This window comes from Pelecanus crispus, chromosome 1 (genome assembly GCF_030463565.1).
Source record: "Pelecanus crispus isolate bPelCri1 chromosome 1, bPelCri1.pri, whole genome shotgun sequence".
Lineage (NCBI taxonomy): Eukaryota > Metazoa > Chordata > Aves > Pelecaniformes > Pelecanidae > Pelecanus > Pelecanus crispus.
This window is the reverse complement of record NC_134643.1, coordinates 204,034,670-204,054,340: the sequence shown is the minus strand read 5'-3', so window position 1 is coordinate 204,054,340 and position 19,671 is coordinate 204,034,670. Positions and strand designations below refer to the sequence as shown.

The following is a 19,671-nucleotide window of genomic DNA, read 5'->3' as shown; positions in this document are numbered from 1 at the left end:
AAGACTCTAATTGCTTCCAACAGCTTCCAATAAACATTAAAACAATCATATATGCTCACTATATTTGAAAATAAGACACTATTCACAGTAATATTACTTATTTAATGTGTCTAAATGTGTTTCTAAGTGCCCATTTTCAGGTCACTGTGTTTTAATTAGACACAAGCTGATATATTGAATAGATAGAAGCTGATAAAATAGTTTCCAGATTATTAGGGTTTGGAAAACAAAGGCCCTAATATACTAAAAACCAATGTGTATTAGAACACTGAATTTAAAATTCAACTGTTCAAGGAGGCACAGTGGCAAACAGACATGGTATATCCTGTTCAGCAATAGCTAACAGAAAAATAGAACTGAACAATATTACTAAAACTCTCAGAACTGTGATAGGCTTGGTTACTAATAAAATATGCTGGCAAAGAGCCTATCAGCATTTTAAAATTGTATTAAGGACTGTACTTAGATCAAAATCCTGACAGCAGTAATTCACCATGCTACAGCGAGGAAAGGTAATGATGGCAGTCATGTTAAGAGACTAAGCTAAACTCATGTTTCAAGAAGAAAAAAAAATCAGTTCAAGAACTAAAAGAGAAGCAATTGATAGTTGCCATGAAATAGTTATTAGGGAGGGGAAATCTACCAGGAAAGAAAATATGGCAGCTAGAAATAAGCACTTAAAATACCATGATCTACTGAAGTCTGCAGTTACATTACATATGACATTAGAAAGCTATTTTCTTCGAAATAAAAGAGAGGCGGGTATTTCTAGTAGACAGAGAAAATTACATGTGAAATATACAGATTTAACCCAATTAATTCCACCGTTCCAATGTCATGCTGAAATATGTGCATTACCTAATTAAGTTAAGGAAAATAGGTACGAAGAGTCATAAAAAAAAAAAATCATTTAGCTTTTTACAGTATCTAAGGCATAGACCATGACAGAATTACTGTAATTTTAAAATTGTGCTGCTTTTTCTCTTTCTCAAGCAGGTAAAATTCAATTATAAGACAAAACATATATTTCAGAAAAACATTGTAGAACTATTCTCAAAGAAAATTTTACTATAGCTTACTCAAAGAAGGAGTTTATTTCTCAGGGTCTAGTATTAGAAGTATTCCTGTGGATAGAAGACATTTAGGAAAGGATTACTTTTCCTGCACGTTATGTTCTTTGGGAATCCCAATCAACTGTCTCAGTGCCAAAAGTCAACCACAGAATCTTGATTTCAATGGCTTTAAATTTAAAAACCAGAAATTGGTGGAAACTGATTCAGAATACTTATTTATGGAATGTATCACTAAGCATGACATTAAGTTATTAAGACATTAAATTTGAGAAGAACTCCACATCCCCAAGTAGCAGGCTTCATCGCTCTTAGGAATACATCAATTTAGAATTTTCTAATCTAAATTTTGAAGTTGATTATGATCACACTGACAATTGGGCATTTTCCTAATATTGACCAAAAGCCTTTTCCTTCAACTCATGCATCAGCTGCTGAAATTTTCTCACTAACAAAGAAAACATGCAATGTTCATATGAATGTAAAATTTCTAAAGAAAGAAACTAATCTAGTACGTTAGTCTGTTGAGATAAAGGAATCATGAAACATGAAGTTCTGAAACCTGGAAGAATTAATTTTACGAAGTATATACAGACTTACAGTTTCACATGTAAGACATCTGGTTTCATTAGTTAATGTTCCCTGAAAGATTTCATGAACCCAGGTTGGGTCTGGTGGGCTGTTATTTTCATTGTCGATGTTGCCATTAGGTAGGCGACCATTTTGTTTCTCTTGTTTTCTTTCCTCTTGCAAGATATCCGCAATTGTATTTAACAGATAGTTTAAGAATTCATGTGCATCCTGCTGCATGTAGTTATCAAAAAGCTCTACAAGATAAAACAACAGAAGATTTTCTAATTAATCAGTTAGTGCTACACTACAAAAAAGTTTTTAAAAGAAGTCGAATTTCAAACCCAGTGTTTATTTCATTTCTTGAATCATTCATGACAATACAACACCAACCCAAAATGCGTACTTCATAAACTAGGGCAAAAATACAGGGGGTGGGAAGAGGGGAGGTCAAGTCAGCTTACATTCACAGAAATCTCTCAGCTGATCAGAATTAACAGAAGAGTGAACCGTTCTCCAAGAAAACTAGGGCATGATTCATCTACCTAAACATAGGTGTACATAGTGCTACCTGAAATGTTATAGCCTATCCTGCCCAGCCTCCAGACGCCAGTCCACCATGATTTGCATCTCCTACACAGGCTATGCTATCTCTGCCAAGCTTAGGTCAATGTCTTGGATAACACAGAGCATCTCAAACGGCACTAGATGTTGATATTTTCCAGAAGTGAACTGAGAACTTATGACAGGAAATGTTTCATCATCTGTATGTTCTATCACAGGAAGAACATGAACAATAAATGCTCAAAACATTGCTTTATTTTCACTTTTAGGGTTTTAAGTCCACTGCTGCTCTGTCACAAGCACAGTGTCATCAATACTAGCAATGAAAATAAGACAAAAAACCTAAAGATACTGATATTTTCAAACAACTCTTTTCTTTCTCAAAGCTCTTTAAGTAAGGTAGTATTTGTAGAAGCCATGTCAAATTAGCCTAAAGTTCTAGCCACAGCAAGTGCAAATGGGCTTCAAATTAGGACTTCAAGTAATAAATAGATCTGTCTTTCAAGATCTGAAATATTGCTTCTGGAGATTGGTATATGTGGCACCTTTATTACTGGTGGACTTGTTGGATAGATAATAATGGATTCAGTATGCTTTCTGCTTCATGTCCTCAGTTTGTCAACATTTCTAAGCATACTAGTTTTAGGATTAATTCAGTGGAAGGTGAATAGTTTCACTGGCACATACTTGCGATGTATAGCAATGATACAGATTAAAGCATAAAGTTGAACTCTCTCTCTTACAAGTCTACTCTCTTGTTTATGTTCAAATTGGTACTACCATAAAAACATCATTTATTGTAGTCCTCTGGGATATCAATCTGAGAAATCCTCTGCTGCTACAAATCCTCACATTAGGAGTGGGACTAAGAAAACCACAAAGGCATTGAATCAGATTTATTAAGTTACTACTTCTCTCTCTGATGAGGAATTGTTACAAGGAAATCTACCTGCCAATTTAAAAAGCATTCTATATCCCTGGCTAATATCATACAAGTCTTTTAATGTGCAATTACTTCAGTTAATTATAAATTGCAATTTGCTTGTGGTCCAAGAATGTACTAAGAGACTGGCCTTCAGTGGAGGGGTAATTCCCAGGACTGGAAAGATCAATGAAAAGGATACTCAGTGAAGCTTAAGTTTTGAAGTGCATACAGGGACTACATGGAAGCTTTACTATCATTCACTTGATGGCATCCAGGAGTAAACTTCAAATAGGAAAAAAAAAAAAAAAATCCTGAGTTACTAGCAAAGTAGGGAGGAATGTGATGCTAATCGAGATTATTTGGAGAGGTTAACTAGTGCAACAGGTCAGCCAAGAGTATGAACCAAGTAGTTTATTTAATGAACTACTACACCACTTTTGAGAAGTGACAGGTGAGAGTAAGTTCAACTCTGAATCTAGCCAACTGTAAGGTCTTTATTTAATCAAGTAAGTCAAGGCAGAACAAGAGCTACCAGTCTTTTGAGGTAAAACACTTCAGAGATTCTTCACTGTGTTACATCATGGACCTCTCAGGCCTATGTGCCCAGTCACTAAATTAGCATTCAGTACAACAGAATGAAAGCTACACATTGTTCATTTTATGATTAGAAGAAATTTAAGCAAACATAACAGTATACCTTCAGCTGACTTCAACCCAGCAGCTGCTTCCCAGCCAGTTAAGCTTTAACGTCATTAATATACGTATGTTGTATTCAGACTTTGAAAATAAAGATGGAATAGCAGCACTGTAGTCTGGAATACATTAAGATTATGTCCTCAGTCATCGCCCTGGTACAGCTGGATACTGACTGGAACAGAATCTAGATCGGTGTTGCACGGCTACCTAATTCTTTAACTAACTCTTCTTTAAAGCTCAAACTTATATACCTTTACAATAAGCGCTTAATAGCATATATGATGTCCATGTAATCTGGCCTGACAATTTAGCCATTTATTTGTAGAAAGGGTGAGAGTATCGTCATTAAAAGAGACCCCAAAAGCCAGCAAGAACTGAACTCTCACATCTGATTCCTGTAATGAAGATTTTCCAACTGCCTTCTCCTGCTTACAATTTTAGTGTCATGACATAATTAAGCATTAAAAAGAACACTTTCTAAAACGAACTTAATGGCTCCTGTGGTTTACTTTCTGCTTTCCATTTGAACTGTTCTTCACATTTGTCATAGTTAGTCAACATTCATTAATGTAATGAACTATTTCTGTAAATGCATCAATGTACAAGCATACTTACTCAAGTATACTTAAGAATTGAATGACAGCTTTCTATTCTGCATAGGTAAGAGATTGTACATTACCTGAGAGCTTTTTTTAAACAATATTATTATAATTCATGGCGTGCATTTGCTGAAGGGGTCACTTCAAATTAGTAATGTCATAATATTTTATTTCTTGTTTTTACTACAGAGATGGTCGTCATAACATTTAAACACTTTTTTAGTCTGCATATATAGTCTTGGAGAGAATACAACAGTATGAACATGTCTATTGCAGCAATGTCAAATATGGTACCTCATACAGTTTGTTTAAAGCTAGTGGTTATTTTTTAGGAAAATTTTATGTTCTATTTTTATAAAAGTGCATCCAAATTGAGTAGATTACAAGGTTTCATTTATATTTTAACATCTCATTCTTTTCTAAAACATTTTGACTGATTAGCCCTGCAGATAAGAAACAAGAAATGTTAAAAATGTCTGGAAATCTCTTGAAACTTAGGATATCAATTACACTAAAAAAAGTTAGCCAAAACTACTTAGTGATTTCAAAATTCTTTAATCCTTTAAAAAGCAGGTCAAGCTAAGTGTTGCATACATTCTAAATAAATTTAAAAATTTGTGGGTTTTTAAGTGGAGGGAAGTCTTAATGTCCTTTCTACACACTCAGTTTGGGAGACTGATTCCTGCATTCAGAGAGCAATGTTTTTTTAAACACAGAACAAAAGCTTTACAGTGAATTTTGATTATAAAAATACAATTCATAGCAAGGCAAAATTAGCAACCGATTTCATAAGCAGCCACTGACAATACACTCAGTTCTACATGAAGAGAGACAGACAAGGATTCTCTCTCAAAATGGCTCCAGGGTTACCCCTTATTCTAGGGTCACCTCTTCTTTATACTGCAGGACCAAGAACACTTTCCATGTGTAACAAATATGTAGGTATTCCACTATGTCAACTTCAGAAGTAAATCATAATTGCTATGATAGAAAGAAAAAGAAAAAAAGTTACCATTTTCTTTTCGTAATCTTGTTATAAATTTCTTGGGAGGTATTACTCCAACTTTTTTCTTCTGGGTGGCTATACTGTGGAAGAGATCAGCTAAGCAGGTAAGGAGATTCTCTTTTTTTCTTGGTTGACTCTTGTATGCTAAGACTTTGTCTCGAAATGGTCGACAAAAATAAAGTGCCTGAAGAACTGAATTGCAGTAGCATGTATTCCCGAACTATAAAATAAGAGAGTGATTTATTAGCTTGTATTGTATTACTGTAGAGAGGTAAAATTAAATCCAAAGTATAAGAGACTGCATAAGCAGGGGCAAATTTTCTGCAAGTCATTTCTTCTTGACTTTAAGGTAGTAAAGCATATTTCTGTTTCACAAAGGATTAACAAGTACAGTGTAAGTAAATGCGAGAAAAACCTAGGTAAATTTGAACAACACTATATAATTTTGTCTCACTTGTAAATTTAATTTATTAGTATTATTTTGCATTTACTTGGGTCAAAACGTTCAATAAATACCACCAATTTCACAGCTCCCAAAATATGCCCAGGTAAAAACATCTATCCATCTACCACAAGTCAGCCACAACAGCAAAGAACAGGCACAGCATGACCTTGTACTGTGAAGAAATTCAGCTGTAAATTGAGAGCTTCTCAGACACTTCAGAAATCGGATTCTCTAAATCTTACTAGTTGTGATCAAAGTCAGAAATAACTGCTTTAACCTGTTCCTACGTTTTCACTTCACATTTTAGGGTGACCAGATTGGTATTCAGGAGTTTTCTTAAAAGACTGCAACATGGCTTGGTTGGGGTTCAAAGCTATGGCACAGGTGGTAGTTTCAAATTGAGACTGAAAGGAAAAAAAACGCACAATTTGGACACGTGCATTTTGAAGGAGACAGGCCACCAAATTGAAACGGGGACGTTAGAAAAGCACCTGTGACCCCCTTTGTACCAGGACACTCCAGCTGTCCCTCTTCCCCGGACTCCTTCCAGCTGTTAGGCGCTTGAGTCTTGTGATGGCTGACACTGCCTCCAGCTCACCCCAACGCTGCAAACCTCCCCATCACTTCTGAGAAGGCACCATGAGCTGTCAGTGGACAGAGCCACTCTCATTTTATGCTGCCCTCCTGCAGTGAAACCTATTATCTAACACTGAAAGTGTGAGAAAAATCTTTATAAGGCCCTCGGCAAGTGATCCAACCTTTCAGCTGCAGTCACTCAACCTGCAAATTGAAGCCCATACCCACTACACACATTCTGCAAGATGTGAAAATAACATTCATATTTACGTTTTATATAAAGATAGTAGCATACACCAGTAGCAAATTCTAAGACTATATTGTGATGGGGAGACTGTTATGTAGCAAACAGAGTGCATTTGCAGATATTTTAAGAGCAGGTTCTTTCAACAGGGAAAAAGAAATAAAAGCTTTTACATTTTAGGAATAACAGGGAAGTAACTGCTTCTTGCTCTCTCTCCCGATTAAGACAATGACAAACAAGAGCACCATGCAATTTTATCAGAAAACTGGAAAATAAACTGTTTTCCTTTATTTTAAATTAATGAAATATGAAGAACTACTTTCTAAATACCCAAGACACACTTAAAGAATGAGTAAGAAGTGTATTTGTTAAAAAAAGGTATTAGTAAGTCTTAAGGTCTCCATATTTAAAAGTGAGGAAATTAACGCCCATTAATTTTATTTCTTTAAGCTAGGGAAAATGTTTATATTATATTTGTGGTCCAAATCTGCACTCAGGTAGGTCAATGAACTTAAGAGCTAGAAGCAGATGAAATCACACAGTAGTTTATGTCAAAACATTTAATAATTGTAAGCTAACTATTTATGAGTTTATAATTAGAAATAGCCATAAAAGGAGAACAACACTAAAATGTTAAGAAAGTTCTTAAAATTCAATCAAATGGGAAAAGTGCTAAAATTTCTACAGCAAGTGTCAAAAGATGAAAAGGCAGCAAATTAGAAATGTCATAACATTCTAATTTTAAGAAGGAACAGTTTGATGAGAAATTAATTAGAACGGCAAACATGCAATGAGAGACGACCAAAATATGAAGCAACAGCAAACTCGGAACACTGAACAAAATTCAGGAGATTAATTTAATATGAATGTATGTTAACCTACATGCCTGTGGACAGGAAATTAAAGCAAGTAGACTAAGTTCATAAAAGTTTTTCTCAACCAAATTCAGAAAGACAGTAGGCAATAGAAGAGTTTCAAAACAAACTCCTGAAGAAAACGTAATTAGTTCACATTTGTTTTATATCTAAAGCACCAATCTTCATCGCTTCAAAACCTAAAATATTTTTAAAATAAAGGCTTCCAATCATTAAAAAATTATAATGGTACATGTACTAAACACCAAGGGGGAAAAGGTGGGGAGGTTTCTAGACTAAGCAAACAGAGAATTTGTTACATGAATAAATGCTGGTCCCACCACCATTTTTACTTTACTTCCCATCTTTGACACCAATACAGAAGCACACCTCTCGTTTAGAAAACACCCAAGCCTTGCTCCAGTCTCCCCATCCTCCCACCCCCTACTCAACACCTATATTTGGCTTTCTAATTCTGCTTCTTCAATACTGAGCTCCCCTGCTAACCTGGCCAGACACCTTCCTTCTCCCCTCACTTTACAGTCAGCACAGCCTCAGAAGCGTAACACTTGTAAGAAGCCGTGCAAGCGCGGCACTGTATAATAAGAAGCTTGCAACCATAATCTGCATGTTTTGTAGCGACAGTGTAAACACTCCAACACCACTCTGAAATATGGAAATGCACAGCAGTGGAAGCCCATCAAACTACTCCAAACTAGAAGGATATTTAGCTAGCTTTAGAAATTAGCTAGCTTTATTCAAAATACAATTGTAAGAAAATGAAACGCTTGTGAAATCTGCCTCAGAATAACAGTAGAAAACTCTAAGACAGACCATCATTGTAATTTTGTATCTTAAACTGTCAGCCTGTATAGGCTACTGAAACTCCTCTATCTCATTCAGGGGAAGGTACTAGAGACTATATAGAGTTACTTTAACCTGTGTTTTCAACTGGTTTATTGCTTGCCTCCTTGTTTCTGTGAGGATCACCTAATGTGATGTGCACATCTAAGACAAGTAAAAAAACAAATTTTCTTTTTTTCAGTTCGTATTGTTCTTCTGTTCTAAATTCTGAGAAATCAGATTATTTCCTTTCACAAAAATACTGCACTCTGTATGTTTCCCCCACACCTCTCTCTCTCTTTTTTTTAAATTCTGAAATCAAAGTTACAACACTCGGACCTGTGTGGAAATGTAAAAAAAAAAAAAAAAAAGACAATCAGGAAAGTTGCAACAAAACCACCACACACTCACTAAGGCTTCTAGCCTTACAGTTTACTCTTCCGATGCAACATACAACTGGGAAGAAACTTGGCTGTTGAATCCCACAGACCTATAGATCTACAAAAATGAACAGATCTGCAAGAACTTAGATCTGCTTAGAACACTGTCTTTGTGTAGTGCTAGGGTTCCTCCCAGCTCTGATGCATTAGCAGCTCTGACAACGTGTATTTGATGCAACGAGCCATGCCAGTAAACAGGATTTCTCTAAAACACACAGATCCATTGCAAGAGACTGAATAACCAAACTTTCTGCTCTAGAAATTTGGTAAACTGCTGAAGAGCTACCAGAGTAGCTCTTATGAGATTAAAAATGTTATTATTTCATACTCATTGGATAAAATCATCGATTTAATTTGTGAAGCACACAGATTTGAATAGTTTGCATTACTGCACTGTAGAAGGAAAGAAGAATGATAGGCAGCGTTGATGTTCCTGATTGTCCATGTGCATGGGACATCATACTACTAACGTTTTCATCTTACCACGTATCTTAAGTATTTCCTGCTGATTTAGTGAATGGTATTGTCCTTTCTGACAAAATTCAAAATACTGAACTTTCCATTTAGAGCTTTCATCGACAGAACCAAACATCCCATCAACCATCTGGTCTTCCATATGCTTCCCATAATTGCCCTTTCTTAATTCTTCTTTTACCTCTCAACTTGTTCTTTCAGCACATCCTCTGAATAATCTGTAGATTCCACCACAAAGCTGGAGAGGAGGTAAGATAGTGCTTCTACCTTCTCTTCTTTTACACTACCTCTGGATAAATGCTACATTTACCATTAACAGATCTCTATTTCAGAATTGTCATCTTTATCTAAAATCTCGTCCTGCATTCCAGACATCTCAAATGGCTAGCTATCACACAGTTAGAAGAGAGCTATTGATTTCCACATTATCTCCATTTTTTCCATTACTCTGGAGAAAGTTAGGACAAACAAAATCAATAAACAAATTAGAAAAATTTAGCAGTAAATGGAAGCTAAGAAGCTCTAAGAGCTTCACTTCTTGTAATTGCTATAAAACAATTAGAGAAATCAATGAAGGCAAAAATTGTTATTTCTACCACTTCTCAATCTAATAGTACTCTTAATTTATTATCTAATTATCTAATATTTCTTTCAATTATCATTAGCTCTGTCATTCTTTCTGAAGGCCACTGGCCATAGTTTGCTAATGAAGAGGTCACACTACCTTTGTTTTTCTTTTCAGATTTAAATTCTGCAAGCTTATTACACATTTACGGCATGTGCATGCTGTGTTAGTAACCACAATCTGTATAAACAATCTGAAAACCATCCAAGCAACAATATGACCGAATTTCCTTAGCCAACCACTGTACCTGAAAAACACAGCACCAGTGTGCCATAGATGTAATGGAATCTCATTTTACTATTTGTTACAATTAAAAGAATTTTGGTCCATAAAACTTATTGTTTGAAGCTAAAATAAGCAACATTCCTGTACTACACAGAAAGTTAAGAGCACACTGAGATATCTTAGACGCCCGCCTCTTGTGTGTATGGTTGAAGGCAATGACTTAAACAGAGATCTCCCCTCAAATTTCCTACTTCTCCTGGACTACAGAAAGCCAGAATTTGTTGATATTCATTATATATTAGGAAGATTGTCATAGAATCATAGAATCATTTAGGTTGGAAAAGACCTTTAAGATTGATACTTTTCTTAAGGGTACAAAATATGTAAAGCTTCAAGATTAGGGGTACAATACAATTTTACTGTTAAGTCTTAAAGCCTCTCCAGCCTTGGACAAGAAATTAGCAAAACAGGTTATCTGTCAACAGAAATAACAGATTTGAGAAAAGATAAGAACAGCTTTGATAGGAAGCCTAAGCTCTGTTACAGAAATAACAACAAGTATTAACAGTTAAACTACTGTATTTCCTCTTTTCAGAAAAACAACGCATCATTTTGAAGGTACTTCAACTTTTCAGGAGAAAGGAAAAAAATTACTCATTTAAGTCATGGCATTTGAGGTGCATGTAAGTCAGCTTATCAGTAAGAGTGTTTACTGACTGCACAGTATATACTCGGACTGCAGACTCTTGAACCATGTCAGTGCTAACCACCAAGAGGAAGAGACATATGTCATAGTAGCAGGACAGCATTAGAAGTAATTAGTTTCATTAAAAAATGCAAGATGATAGCCCTTGATACATCAGCTTGGTTTAAATATGTACTTTCTGAAGCCTCAATAAAGAAAAACATTTAATATTTCATTTCAGAATAATGCAATTTCTAACAAGATATACTTTTCATGGGTAATAGCAGAATTTAAAATTTAGATTACTCCTTAAAACTAATGATTGAATCAAACAATTCAGTATGTTTTTTCCACCACTGCTTTCCCCTTTGGGCTCAGTACTTTTTTTAAATCTTAATACAAATACCAGATGTGAATACTTCATATCATCAACAGTCTTTCACAGATTTTTTTTCTTTTACTGTATTTATTCACTTAGGTTGGCATATGATGAACTACAAGCTACATATTTTAAACAGCTTTTTTTTAAAAAAAGACTTACACATTTTAATAGCAAGAAAGTGATTTAAAAAATACCCTACAATTAGCAAAATGAAATAAAGTATTAAATACACAGTCCCATTTCAACAATTATTTCAGCAGCGTATTTCAACAAATACACTGAATATTGAAACACATTTCAATAAGTATGTATATTCAATGACTATATCTTTCAGTGTTTTAATTATTCACTAAGTCACAGTCTTGTAATTTAATAAATCCACTTGTGGCATTTCAAAGCAATGAAGCTATGGACTGAAACTTACATTAACCAAACCAAAATAGTGCTCATTGACTGGAAATTGTTCCGGACCAATCTCTTTCTCCAAAGCTGAGGCATTGGCGCCCTAGAAAAATGAAAAGCATTTTCATTTTATTATATTAGTGTTGCAACTATGTACACAGTGAATTTAACTAGTTGAGAAAAAGAAGTGAAGTTTTCTGGCAAGGATAAATGACCAAAACCAACAACCAACAAAAAAAAAACCCACAAAAACCCCTGGTCACAGCTACAGACCTTGCTGGCATTTACTAGACTTACGCTGAAGCTCTCTCCAGTCAGGAAGGAGGAAAACAAAAATAAATGAGAGACTAAATATTGAAAACGGATTAAACACCCTCCAGTCTGTACCCCGGAGGTGGGGAGAAAGTGGAGTTTGTGACCCAGCTCAACAATCATACATGGCAAATTAACCAAACTTGTTTAGTTAGTCTATTGCTTAATGCAAAGACAAGCTTGTAGGCAGGATAATATTAGCCACGAACGCAGAAAAATCTGTCGTTTGAGTTCTCTGTTGATCTGCACTCTCAGGATGTTTAGATTGTCCACAAAACCATTTCACATAGGTCTCAAAGCAGACAGCAAATCTTCTGTGCCATAACTTAATACTTACAATAAAGTACCTAATGCTCTTCCACCATAAGAAAATTATTTCAACATAATCCAAAATACCTTAGAGATATATATTTCCAAATATGTTCTGTTCAAAAACATCTCAAAGTAAGTTATATCATTTTCATGTATTTTCATGAAATTACACTGTTTTGATGTTCTGTATTTGTTATTTTCAGAGTGGAGCTTCTTTAGTAACAATTACATTAATATAGTATTGCAAAGCAGGTGATGCAAGGCCAAATGGTGAGCTCCTCTTAACAAGTGTAATTTTCATACTGTGTAGCACATTTCAGAAAAAGTTAAGAAACGCAGATTGTTCACAGGAAGCTAAGAGGCTGATCTGTTCCACTTACACTGAAAATATAAAACGTTCAAAGTGCTTTGCTAAATACCTTGAACTTTGTAAAGTTAAAAGACAACACAGTACAGCTAGTGTTGGTATGCATTACAAATGCTGCAGCCTTTGCCCAACAAATCTGTTGGGTCTGATCCTCAAAAAGAAGTCGGAGACACTAACTTTGGTTACTCTGTGGTTTCAACCGATGACTGTTGACTGAAGTGGTGCAATAAACGTCAGGTTTCAAAGGAAAGAGAGGGTTTTTATTTAGAGACAGAAAAACCTCTACTCTCGAAAATTCAGAGAACAAAAAAAACCTAGCTTTCTGTGAGCTCTTACACTGATTGCTTTTAGAGAAAAGCATATGGATCCAACCGTAACTCCCTTTTGTTGCATACAACGCTGATATATATGTATACCCTCTATCAAACTAATACATGGGCACGAATATTCCAGTCTAAAGCCAGGCTTAAGTGAAGCTAAAATAGCACATAGTACACAGCAACAAATCTTAAAAACAGATGCGACTCCTTCCCAACAAGTTTTTTCTTTACATCAAAGGGGGAAGGGAGACAGAATTAAAATTAGGACTGTATCAAAATGTATAAAATTAAAATGAAACTCTATTATGTGGTATCTGCCATAACGTGATTGCGGTACTGCAGAACTTAAGAGTGGTTACACAATCTAGCTAAGTAGTTCTGAAACTGGAAGCACATGGTCAAAGGCCCATTAGGAGGTAACAAGTTTAACGAGAACAGCGCAAAAGATAGCGTAACCCACGCTTGAGCCAGTGCAGCTCTGCTCCTTTCACAACACGGCCCCAGCTGCTCTTTCATCAGTCATATCCCCTGCAATTATGATAAAGCCTCTCCTTTACTGGGGGTTTGGCTGCAGGGCTTACTGCTTTAGAAGCGGTTCTCAAATGGCAATGTTGGCGGTAAGGAAAAGGGGTATAAACTCTCATTTAAGATTAAAGCACTCCCCGACTTCTGAATATTTAGTTTTGCAGCCTTATTGAAATACACCCACGAGCTCTGGCAAGGTGGATATTATTTACAAATAAACTAGGAAAAAAGGAACTGTGGAGGCCTTTTTATCGTATTGTTAAAATCTCTACTTCTTTAAAAATAAACAAATTCAAGAGCAGGCTTTTAGGAAATTCTTTCTCTTTTCGAAGCTAGGGTGGAGTAGCTGCTTTATTCTATCTTTGTAAGGAAGAGTATTATGTTATAAACTTCGATGTTTCTGTTTTGCACAGACCTGAACCCTGTATGTAGTTTTCTAGCACAATAAAGATCCTGACTTGGCAATTAGAAACACATGCTAAGATACTCCAGTATAGTTATGGTTTTCTGATTATTCAAGGCTTAGACTTTCACATGATTTCAAAGCACAGCATTAGCTATGTTTGAATGCAGTTGTTTATGAATGTTTTATAACTACAAACCAGCGTGGATGTTTTACACCAACATAAAAACCCTCAAGCTACTTACACCTCCCTCTACAGCTCTCTTTTTTCCTATCATAAAGGATGTTATTCCTGCCCCCAAAGTAATCATTTATACTGTGCACAGTGTGTTGGCTGCAGAGAGCAAAAACGTAGTATGCAGCAGGGTCTTGAAAGAGTATGCTAAAATGCATGATCACACCTGACCCGTAAAAGCTATTTTAAAACCTAACTATCCCTTGCTACAAAAGGTTTCCCATTCAGCATTACAGTACGCATTATCAGTCCCAGTTGACTCTTCTATTATGCAAATACAGATGCAGAGGGGAAGCACTGCGACACCAACTCTTACGGTACCGTATCATCTTTTGGACAAGAGGACAAGAGGTTTAAGGCAGAAGTGGAGTCTATCTCTTTCCATCAGGCAAGATGGACTTACCGGGCTTGTGATCTAGACTTGGGAGATTTCAGTCTGTGACGTATGCTGCAGAGTATAGAATTTCTTCCTTTGCCACTGAACCGGGATGTGGGAAGATCCCCAAATGAACCCCTCTTTTTTGCAGCTCACTGAACAACCCATACAATAGCCCACACAGCAACTTGGCTTTGACATTGTGCAGGGGACATCAGAAAGGAACATCACGAACTTTGGTCAGTACACCCACCTCCAGCTTCCCTATCCATCTGCGTGGAAGCACACCAGATCATCACCCAGAAGTGGGAAGGAACAGAAGTGCAAAAAAGCTCATATTGCAACAGTACTGGTGTTTACCAGTTTTTGCATCAAATTAGTATAAAACCTATACATCACCAGACACTGCCTTACATTACCCCCCTTCCAGCACAGAGATAATTATACAGGCATACAGAACACGTATTTGTCATAGTTACTGCAATATAGCTTTATAAAGTGGGAAGTTCAGCAACTAAGCTGTGTATAGAAGAACACAATATGAAATCAAGATTTGCTTAACTTTTGTTATTGAAAATTATTCTGTAAAAAATGTTAAAATATCAATTATTATAAAAGTGTTCTCACATATAATGAAAGTTAAGTGTAAAGCTGAACTACTGTACACTTCATCCTGTGTTTAACTTCAAACTCATACGAGATAAATCATGACTAATCTCAGTTTAACCATGTTCAAATTAGTTGAGTATTTGTTGCTTATCTCTCCCACCAAGTTAAAGAAAAAGGCTATATTATTGGATTTATCAAAGATCCCCTTAGATGCTAATTTCTTAATGAAGGGATAAGAATCCGTGTTTACCACGGAAGGCCCTTTTAATTAAGTTTCTCAACTTTTATTTTTAAAAGAGCTCAAGGTTTCTATAAATTAACCTATTTAACATTAAGCAAATGACTGTTTTAGTAGAATCAAAGCCCAGAAAACACAGTGGGAGAGAAAAGTGTAGTATCTTTTAATCAAGTACAGTTGAATTTTCCTGATTTTCAAGTTTTACAGATACACATTCTCCCAAAGTTCTAAAATAAACTAGAAACCCCCCTGAGTTTGCACATTTCAATGGAAAAAGTACAGACATATGATAGGGTTTATTTGTTTGTTTGTTTGTTTAGTTTTTCACTTGCTAAAGCAGTAATTGTTAAATGCCGCTTCTGCTTTAATTGTTCCCTTTTCTCACTGCCTCAGAGGTCACACTATTGTGGTGCTACATGTCAAACTGGTACTCCTGAGACACACTAACAGCTAACATATGGATAAGCTAATTGGAGCCAACCTGTAAAGCAAATCAGTTGCTGCTTATGATCTGACTTTGGGTTTCAGATCTGACTTTGGGTTTCAGAGGGTTCTTGCCAGATTAGTTCTAGGCTGGCTCTGTGACTGAACACCCAGCTGCTGCTGAACTACGTTGCTTGATTTAGTTTCCTCCAAAAGGAATCTAATTTGTGCACTCTAAGACCACTCCAAGATGCAAACCGAAGTATGGTAAATTGGGATGCCTGGGGGAATCACTTCAGAATTGCACACACCTTACCTGAACTAAAACACTAACGAAAATGCACCCAGCACTTGTCTAAAGAAAAAAAAGCAAGCCACTCTGTATTAAAAATACTGTCTAAAAACATGTCAGCAACCAGGCAAACAGTTGCAAAAAAAGTGTCCTACCTTGTCATTATCATCCAACCCAGCAGGCAGTGTTTCTCTTACAAAAACTTGACTCATAACCAGCCTAATGTGCTTTGAAGATTACACTGGTGTTAGTCTTACTGGAGCGGGATAGGGAGGTTTGATCTATTCTTTGCTAAAATAAGTATCAGCTGATAACTTGGTGGCTCATCTTTTCAGTAATTTGCTGTTAACAGCTTTATCCTCTAGCTTTACTGAGTGGTAAATTTCCTGAGAAAAGCCAAAAATTTCACCTTTAGAAGAAATTTCTTATCTCAAAACTTAACATTTATGGTCAAAATTCTGAAGATCCGTTTCTCCCTTCACACATGCACTATGCTAGATCCTCCCCCACAATGCTCTCCACCTCCCTCAAGAAGCAAGAAACAGTACAGATAAAAGGTGACTCGCATAACTAAACCATGTTGCATAGGTATATGTAAGCACAATTTTTTAAAACATGACCTTAGCTACAGGTGAGTGAACAACAACAAAAAACGTCACAAAACAGAACTTTTATTCTTCCTAGGGACAGAAAGGCATTAGAGGGAAGGGAAACTCAGTAACCACGAATAGCAATGTTTTCCCAAACAGGAATAAAACATTGCAAGTGTAAAATTAATTTAATTATTTCTAATTAGCGAAAAAAAAAAAATCTCAGTATAGAAGCACTCATTTACTAGTGCTTTCACTTTTTTTTTGCCATGTATTAGAATACTCTTCCTTGTCTGTGCCGCTAGTGAAGGTATACAGAATTTCATAGCGGACACTAATTAATGCACTGTGACTGATGGAATCTTCTGTTAAAGAAGAAATACATAATTCTACTCTTCCAGTTATGTTTTATCAGAATGTGTGAATTCCTACTCTTCCATGTATTTATATGAATCAGGATTAAGAGCAAACACAATAGCTATATTAAACCAGTTTATATCTGTTGTTTCAACTGCAACCAAAATGGAAATGCATTTCTCTTGATACTGTTTCTAGCCCAGGAAGCAGAAGTGAAATATGCTGAGTGGGATTCAATAATCCTTGTTGTTAATTTATTTGCAAAACAACATACATTAGTAATACACAACTTGATAATCTATCTATGAAATATTTGGATATTTTCAGTTCATATTTTTAAAATACAAATAGTGTTATTTTCTTAACTAATTAGTTTAAGACATACTCCTGTATACTCTAATCATGTGCAGCTAAGATAAAAGGGGTTTTTTTGAGTACAAAGTAAAAACATCTTTGCCTGGGCAAGGAAAATGACAGCATAGCACACAATTACCTTCTCTTCACATTTGGTATGTCTACCACACCCATCTTTTTGAGACCCACTGAGCATACACAACATACTTTCCTTCACAGCAACTAGATACAGTCATACTTCCACTTTGAATACTGAAGTCAAAGATAAGTTACTCTCACATATAAAGCTGAGACTCAAGAGAATTAGGGCTCTGGGCTTGGCTCTTTCATGGAATGTATCTTCAAAACATGAAAGCATGTAATGATGCTTCTACAATTCTTCCCCGGTTGCTGCCAAACTTGAAATGGACATCGTCTACGACCTGCCCAGTACGGAAAGAAATTGTATTGCTAAAAAATAAAATACTGCTGTGATGGGTTGACCCTGGCTGGATGCCAGGTGCCCACCAAAGCCGCTCTATCACTCCCCTCCTCAAGTGGACAGGGGAGAGAAAATATAACGAAAAAGATTGTGGGTGGAGATAAGGACAGGGAGATCACTCAGCGCTTACCGTCACAGGCAAAACAGACTCGACTTGGGGTAAGCAGTTTAATTTATTACCAGTCAAATCAGAGCAGGATAATGAGAAATAAAAACTAAATCTTAAAACACCTTCCCCCCACCCCTCCTTTCTTTGCAAGCTCAACTTCACTCCCCATTTTTTCTACCTCCTCCCCGCCAAGCAGCACAGGGGGACGGGGAATGGGGGTTGCGGTCAGTTCATCACACCTTGTCTCTGCTGCTCCTTCCTCCTCAGGGGACCACTCCTCACACTCTTCCCCTGCTCCAGCGTGGGGTCCCTCCCACAGGAGACAGTCCTCCATGAACTGCTCCAGCGTGGGGTCCCTCCCACAGGAGACAGTCCTCCATGAACTGCTCCAGCGTGGGTCCTTCCCACGGGCTGCAGTTCTTCACCAACTGCTCCAGCGTGGGTCCCTTCCATGGGGTGCAGTCCTTCAGGAGCAGACTGCTCCAGCGTGGGTCCCCCACGGGGCCACAGGTCCTGCCAGGAGCCTGCTCCAGGGTGGGCTTCCCGCACGGTCACAGCCTCCCTCAGGCACATCCACCTGCTCCGGCGTGGGGCCCTCCCCGGGCTGCAGGTGGATATCTGCTCCACCATGGACCTCCATGGGCTGCAGGGGCACAGCTGCCTCACCATGGTCTGCACCACGGGCTGCTCCAGCGCCTGGAGCACCTCCTCCCCCTCCTTCTTCACAGACCTTGGCACCTGCAGAGTCGTTCCTCTCACATATTCTCACTCCTCCCTCCAGCTGCTGTTGCACAGCAGTTCTTCCCCCTTCTTAAACATGGTTATCCCAGAGGCACTACCAGTGTTGCTGATGCCCTTGGGCTTGGCCTTGGCCAGCGGCGGGTCCGTCTTGGAGCCAGCTGGCATTGGCTCTACAAGACATGCAGGAAGCCTCTGCCATCTTCTCACAGAAGCCACCCCTGTAGCCTGCCCGCTACCAAAACCTTGCCATGCAAACCCAATACGCTGCCAACAAGGTAAGTCATATTTACACTGTACAATTCCAGAAAATTCCTGGGGTAACACTGTTTACGATATCAGGTGCCTCTGCTTCAGTTTCCTCCCATCAGATGGATTTTCAATAGCATCGGTGCAACACATCTCATAATGACACTTACGAAGTTGGGTCCCAAAAGATCAAAACTACTACCTTCAAAGACTTTTAGTTAAAGGTTGATTTACACTAGCAGACAACACAGGAAGTCTATGAGATGTATTTAAAAGAGGATCTGATGGTGACCTTAGAAAGTACAGTTATAAGCATTATATTCATCTTTTAGAAAAAACAGACACAGACTTACCTAATCACCCAAAATGCAGAGGGGGAGGAAAAAAAAAAAAAAAACCACAAAAAAACCCCACATTTGCTCAACTGCTTTTGTTGATAAACTGCACGCTGTGGTGTGTTTCACATGCTTTTTTAACACACATAATTCCTGTTTCATAAAAAGAAGTATGTTGCTTTTATAATTTCCCATTTCCATGGAATTATAAAAAGAATTTGAGTTTATGAAAAATGGCAAAAATCTTTTCTAGTTCTGGTCTACTTCTGTTCATACACTATCGTGGTTCTATGCTACAAAAAGATCTACATTTTTTTTCCTTAACTGAAAGATCAGATCGACCTTATTGAAATAAATAATTTGTTAAAAGCATTTAACTTTAGCAAACTTCCTAAGCTAGGAAAACAAAAATTACCCCATA

The 19,671-nt window shown here is 37.0% G+C and overlaps 1 protein-coding gene across 3 annotated transcripts in view; it reads right to left on the bottom strand.

Annotated features, from left to right (window-relative positions):
* The window catches only part of USP12 (ubiquitin specific peptidase 12), a 42,376-nt gene that overhangs the window by 17,335 nt on the left and 5,370 nt on the right, over window positions 1–19,671 (bottom strand). For 2 of the 3 annotated variants that reach the window (XR_012830816.1, XM_075728358.1), the window contains exons 2-4: window positions 11,648–11,728; window positions 5,437–5,650; window positions 1,671–1,897 (exon numbers count right to left, since the gene is read on the bottom strand). Coding sequence is in view for 2 of the 3 variants with exons in the window: in XM_075728358.1 (XP_075584473.1) it covers window positions 1,671–1,897; window positions 5,437–5,650; window positions 11,648–11,728 (522 nt within the window). In the remaining variant the exon portion in view is untranslated. Of the gene's footprint in view, window positions 1–1,670; window positions 1,898–5,436; window positions 5,651–6,384; window positions 6,487–11,647; window positions 11,729–19,671 lie in introns of those variants that run through there. The other variant, XM_075704503.1, reaches the window with a different exon arrangement.